The sequence below is a fragment of the Azolla caroliniana genome, unplaced genomic scaffold (assembly GCF_043228905.1).
Source record: "Azolla caroliniana isolate FFs.n. ecotype wild unplaced genomic scaffold, voAzoCaro1.0.p SCAF_3, whole genome shotgun sequence".
In the NCBI taxonomy this organism is placed as follows: Eukaryota; Viridiplantae; Streptophyta; class Polypodiopsida; order Salviniales; family Salviniaceae; genus Azolla; species Azolla caroliniana.
Window position 1 is genome coordinate 4528347 of NW_028230438.1, and position 7013 is coordinate 4535359.

Consider the following 7013-nt stretch of genomic DNA (forward strand, 5'->3'; position numbering starts at 1 on the left):
AAACCATACGAGTTCCTAAGATTTGCCTAAGAGGCCTATAAAAGAACAACCATCGCACCAACCCCGCCAACAATGACAAGAAAATGAACAACAATACAACTTTAACAAGTCAAAATCATTGCAGATCATAGTCCTAAAATCAAAACAATTATTATATAGTCCAAATAGGAGCTAAGAGCTACCTTATGAATGTCTACCAAATCAACCATCAACTGCACATGAAGTACAACCATGTACAAATTGATAGAATAGATGTTTCAACTATGTGGAATAAAGACATGAAAAACATTAAATGTCATCACTATTAGAATATACAAAAATGTATTTGAAGGGTATGTACTTAGGCCTTATGTTGTGTTGTGAACTTAAAGGGTAGCAATTACTCAATAGAAGGAATGAGTATTGATGACCATTTGTTGATTTTGATGCTGAGCTTTGCCTTTCTTTTCTTTCTGTATATTTGAGTGAGTTTGTTGCTTAATTCCCATGACCTCCAAATGAAGCTCCAAACCGTTTAAAAATGGTTTAAGTGCTCAATTTAGGCTTGAGCCATTGCCGGCTCCTTTTGGCAAACACTCTCTACCATACCTACTTACAAGCCAAACTGATAAGATGGTAACGTAAACGGCGAGCTTGAATTAGATAATGTAAACGACAAACCATGCTCAAACCGGTTAAGGAAGCTCAAGCCCAAACAATGTTGAACAGAACCTCCAAACCGTTTAGTTTAAGTGCTTGGTATAGGCTTGAGCCATTGCCGGCTCCTTTTGGCTAACAGTCTCTACCATACCTAATTATGAGCCAACTCGATAAGACAGTGACGTAAATGGCATCGTGATAAATGGAACAGGACGAAGGAATGTCGTGACAAGCAACGAAGAGGATCAAGGGGATTCCGAGCAGATCGATGAAGCCAGGGTTGGGTTCGGCATGCTCTTGGTCAATGGCTGTAATACAACAACATCAACAACACCACACAACCACGACCACCAATGACAATGCCACCATCAACAATATGAGTCCTTGCTTCTTTGAAACATCATCTTCAAGGATTTGTTGTGTCAAGTACTATAGTAAATGAAAATGGTTCATTCAATTCTATAACTATAACAATAACAATATCAAACACCATCGCCATCACCAACAACAAGAATAGAAGAAGAAGAAGAAGAGGAGGAGGAGAAGACGTGAGTGAGGGGTATTATTGTAGAATTTCGAAAACAGAGGGGTATTTTGATAATTTCCATCTCGGTCTGTATGTCTCTCTGTGTGTGTGTGTGTGTCTCTCTCTCTCTCTCTCTCTCTCTCTCACTCTGTTTCTCTGTGTCCATCTCTGTCTCTCTGTGTAGGCGCGTACATATTTCTTGCGTTCTCTTGTCTTCATCCTGTCGTTCTCCGGCCGATCGGATCCGGCCCATCGCCATGAGTGAAGTCTTTGACAACTACGAGCGGCAGTATTGCGAGCTATCCGCAAGTTTTACGGCAAAATGCCCCTCTCTCCCCCTTCTCCATGGAGGTATGAATCTCATTTATAAAAGCTTACAAATTTTATTCTGTTTATTGTTTCTCTATCTCTATATGCCTACACACATATATGATATTTATGTGTATATTTGTTTGTTTCCTTTTATTGCCTGGATCCTTCCACCTCTTATAGATTTAGATTTAGATCCAATCTTCTTGCTGATCATGTTAGATATGTTGAGAGTTCTTAGTCTATTCTAGTTATGATTGATAACTATGTTTACATCTTTTGCATGTTCCATTGTTTGTGAGGAGAAACAAAACTCGCTAAATTTATATTTATTTAATCATAAAAAATACTTGTTTGTTTTCTTTCTATTACATGAATACAATTTCCCTATAAACTTTGCAGTATCTTCTCATAATTCCTATTATTTCGTTGATATAAAGCAAACTTGTAAATAAACAATTCCCCAACATTGTTCTGAACTAAGTGTAATTTCTGAGGGATGCCCATGAAAGTGACTTGGTGATGTAATCATGTTTCGATAATTTTCCATTGATGTTCTCTCTCTCTCTCTCTCCGTGTCTGTTTGTGTAGCGCATTGGCCGGCAGATCTGTGTATATTTATATGCACTATATAAATATAGTGCATTGGCTTGTAGATCTGTTTCTGAAAACCTAGTGTTTTGAAAATTAATATGCAAAGCTTTAAAACTAAGAGAAAAGATAAAGAACAGGAGTAAAAAGACATTAATTCACATAGTAAACCCTCCTATTCTAATAAATTCTGTTTATATGAGATTGCATTATATGAACAACATCTTCTCACTCAAAGAAACAGACATCGGAATACGTCCCTGTTGACTGGTGCTGCTGTGATTATTCATCGTTTGGTTTTCTCTTATTAATTATGTGATTTTAGTGTGATACACTATAGGGAGGGTTTGTTCTTTTTATTTATACAAGTGATATAATGTGATTCTTTTCCCTGGTTTTGTGTTTTAAAGATTTGTGTTGTCTTGGCTGAAAGTCACATTTTTTCGTAACTTTCTGGTCTTGGTTGTAATCATATTAAGAAATACGTGCAGTGGACATTTGTACACTTTCAATTGCTTGGAATTCCCCTTGGGGAAAAAATGTTTAAAAATGATTGGGCAAGTAGGTAAAATAAATGTCCTGTTGTTTGGAGTTTTCCATGTTAGCATTTGAGCACAAATGTGCTCGTTTTTTTTAATGGATGGAGAATTCAAGTGAAGGTGAGCTAAGCTATGTTTTAGAAAATTATCAGTTTGAACATTCAAAAGATATTTATCATTTTGATAATGATCACCAAAATTTTTAGCCATGAAACATGGAGTTGAGGTTGATATGCTGCCCATGTATCTAAGAGCTCATTTTTCCTTTAGAGAATTCCCAACACATGGGATTTTTGTGTGTTGGAAACTCTTTCCGGTTGGCTCACATTTGTTTCAGAAATCAGAGTTCCAACAGCATAAATGTATTCCTGGGTATTCGTTAGTGTTGATGTCTGTAAAACTTGTGTAATATTTTTCTGGAGTTCCCAACTCTTGCTCTTGAAGATATGCCTTCCTATCCAGATTGAAGATGTATGTAGATTGAAGGTAGTGAGATCAAATAAATAAGGAGAATGAAGCATGGTTTCAAACTCTTCTAACAAATGCTTTACATGCATTATCTGAGTCACCAAGTGTGAAGATTTAAAGGAATCAAGGATGCAAAAAGAAAGGAAATGCTATCTGATGTAAGGAATACTAATTCTATGTAATTATCCCACCAATTTAACATGGTGCAGCATGGGATGCAGTTCATGCAGCGTATGCTAAATATGTATGGAAACTTATTTGGGCAGGCTTAAGCTCCCCACTTTTGTGAATTATGAGGTGTCATATGACCACAAATTACATTATATATAATATATATGACTCCAAAAAGGCAAATTGATATGATATTAATTTGGATCACTCTATTCTTCTCCACTGAGGTCAAGGCCATATAAGAGTTGTCTGTTTTCAATCTATACATTTGATACTTGTATTTGTCAAAACTCCCTTTTCCCATAACTTTTTATATTCCAAGCGATCGAAAGAGCTAATGGTGTCTGTGGAGAGAAACAATAGTGATATGATCTAGTAGTGCATCTATTCTATATACCCAAGCTGGGTGAGGGAGGAACTATTCATACATTTGAGGCATGAACATACTCATTGTGAGTTTCTCTTGTCATGCCAACAACTTTGATGAGATAATTTCTAAACATGGGTATTTTTTTGTTTGGAGGTCCTAAGTCTTCTAAGATTGGAAATATTGCCACCACTGGTCTTCCTAATATGTGTTGTGTTATAAACTTTTATAAAAAGCCACAGTGAGAGTTCCTACAACCATCATCTAATATACGATTGCAAGAGATGAATCATGAAAATGAGTGCATTATTACACAAGTGTTTTTAATTAAAATGATAGAGACACTTGCCGTGGCATCTAGGGCATGCTGTTCATGAGATGGTTGACAAAGTCTTTGATATTTGTGGTTGTAGTTAGACTCCTTACCCTGTAGTAAGATAAGAAATCAGTGTCAATACACATGTATTTTTATTTAGTTTTTTTATTAGTTTTGAATATTTGTTTCACATATGCATAGCCTAGATTATGAAGATATGTATGTATGCTCATGTATGTATCTGTACGCAGACAACTTACCATCTATTATTATGTACCTTAATTTTTTCTTGTCAGTAGCATTTTATGTAGAGGAGATGAGTGCTAATTTTTAACATATTCTTTTGTATAGAACAAAAGAAGGAAAAGCTGTCTGAGCTTAAGATTGGATTAGATGAAGCAGAGTCATTGGTTGGTTACCTATCTTTCTTTTTGAATCTTAGTATGTTTACAAGCATTTTGAAATTCAGACTGATATTTTTCTTCATTGCTGAAGATTAGAAAGATGGACCTTGAAGCCCGGAGCTTGCAACCCACACAGAAGGCTATTTTGCTAGCAAAATTGAGAGAATACAAGGCTGACCTAAATAACCTGAAAAAGGAGTTAAAAAAGGCCTCCTCTGAAACAGAAATGGCTAGGGAAGAACTTTTGGAAGGAGGGCACTTGGACCCTTTGAGGGTATGTAACTATTTTGCTTCTATAAATTGTGCCAAAAACATGGTGACTATCATATTTTTCACTGAAAAGGAACTTTCATACAAAAGACCTAGTCATGCACAGAAGAAAATTTAATGGCATATGCTTTTCCTGAATTACTTTTATATGAGGATTCTAGTTCTGTGCTCATTTGCCATTTTTATAACTTCAGGCGTCAAGTGCTCAAAGGGACAAACTCTTAATGTCAACAGAGAGGCTTAATCAATCTAGTGAAAAAATTAGAGAAAGCAAGAGGACTATTCTAGAAACCGAGGAGCTTGGTGTTTCCATATTGCAAGATCTCCATCAACAGAGACAAACACTCCTTCATGCACAAGATACGGTATGCCGATATATAGTTTTTCTGCTTTGCTACTCACTAAATGGAGATATTGTTGCTGGTTGATTTGTTCATGATTACATTTCAAGGTATTTAGTTTCAGAGAAGCTAGATTAGAAATACATTTTCATGCAGTAAGATCATTTTTATGGATGTCAAGGAAAAAAAATGTTTTACTTTCAGTATGCATAGCTTGAAGCAACTCATATTTGTAAACATGATTTGTGTCAGGGTCTCTGGTGTTAATGTATCTTACATTTATCTGTGACCCAGTTGACATTAATATATTGTTTTCTCTTTCTCTTTGATTGGTCTTGATTACTCATTATACCATATACTCAACCTGGTTATTGTCTGAAAGCTAGATTTAATCAGCTTTTTCTTTTCATATGAGCTTTGATGAGTTAACATGAACCTTAGTAACTTTTGTTATGCAACTCATATTTGTAGACGTGATTTGTGTCATGGTCTCTGATAGATGTTAATGTATCTTTCATTTACCTCTGACCCAGTTGACGTTAATATATTGTTTTTTCTTTTTCTCTTATTGATATCGATTATTCATTATAACATATAGCCAACCTGGTTATTGTTTGGAAGGTAGATGTAAATACCTTTTGTTAACATGAAACTTAGTAACGTGTGTTATGACTCATTGTGATCTTTAAGACCAAAATATCTTTCTTTTCATTTCTCTCGTTTCTGTTCATTTTGTAGCTGGACCATGGTGGTAAACAATATTTTGTATCAGAGTTTAAATCTCACAAATTCTACCAATTGACCAGATGACATTGTGGAATGTAGAGGAAACTTTGAGCATTCTCCATCCCTACACATTCACATGTCTAGATACATGGGTTATTCTGCATCTACTCTTTTGAAGTATATCAGATCAACCTGTCATGGTATCTCTATATCAATCATACCCTTATACCTTCAAGGCACCTGGCTACTGTAAGCAGTAATGCATCTACCCTTTGTGCTGTCCTGGATCTTCGGAAATGTATGATTATATGCCTTGTTTCTTCATATATAGACAATATAGAAATATAGTATTTGGATTCTCTTACCTACATGTGTATTGGGATAGTATTGATAAAATCTATCTTCTCCATTGCCGGAGGATATGGAAACCACATTAACTAGAGAGGATAATTGAAGAGATGTGTTGTTCACACCTACAATTCCAAGTGCCACTTGCAAGTTTTTGCTATATTGAAGTTCCTAAGACACTATATGTATAAAACCAAGGATGTAAGGAATTCTTTGAAGGATAGCTGTTATAGAAGCTAACAAAAAACAGCAATATATTTAATCAGTAGTCAATGTAGAAGATAGTGCTGGTGAATCACATGGGATCATCACAACTTTGGTTGAGGTGTCATCGATGCAATATAGTTGAAGTCTTAACCTCAGCCATTTCATCCGTTTGATGAAACTTTTCAGATGATTGAAGGAGATGCTAGCTACATTATGTTACTATTGACTTTAAAATTAAGAATTTGTTCTCGTAATATTTTGATTCTTTCTGATATATCTATATGATAATTTTTTGAGGATGTTGCTTTTGATATTGTAGCTTGGTGATGTGGATGACAACATTGGCAAGAGTAAGAAGATTTTAATATCCATGACACGGAGAATGAGTCGCAACAAATGGATTATGGGTGGACTTATTGGTGCGCTTGTTGTTGCAATTTTCATTGTTGCATATGAGAAACTTTCCTCGTAAGAAAATTGTTCTTATTTAAAGTTTTATGTATCATTATAATGGCCAATTGATATAACTTGTTAAGGTGTTTGTGTATCTAATTTTGAGTATAAGACAGAAGGGGATTTCTACTTATAATCATAAACCCATGGATGTATGTCTTCTAAGAAAACCTTAAATCTCCTTGTACAAATGATTGGTGTTCTTCATTATTTTTATGACATTGATGTCTGAAAGCTGTGGATGATCCATGATGTATAGGAAGGGAAATGATTCCTGCAACCATAGAATACGATGATTGTGTTTCATGGATTCCTAGGGTAGGTTTATCAATTATATT

At 35.2% G+C, this 7013-nt stretch overlaps 1 protein-coding gene across 1 annotated transcript; it reads left to right on the forward strand.

Moving 5' to 3' along the window:
* The first annotated feature begins 1295 nt into the window (after nt 1-1295).
* Nucleotides 1296-6894, forward strand: LOC147865967 (vesicle transport v-SNARE 11-like). The gene is made up of 5 exons (XM_087316306.1): nt 1296-1516; nt 4278-4336; nt 4422-4604; nt 4795-4965; nt 6542-6894. The coding sequence occupies exons 1-5, from the start codon at nt 1423-1425 to the stop codon at nt 6692-6694; spliced, it is 660 nt and encodes a 219-aa protein (XP_087172432.1). The 5' UTR covers nt 1296-1422; the 3' UTR covers nt 6695-6894.
* Nucleotides 6895-7013: the final 119 nt, after the last annotated feature.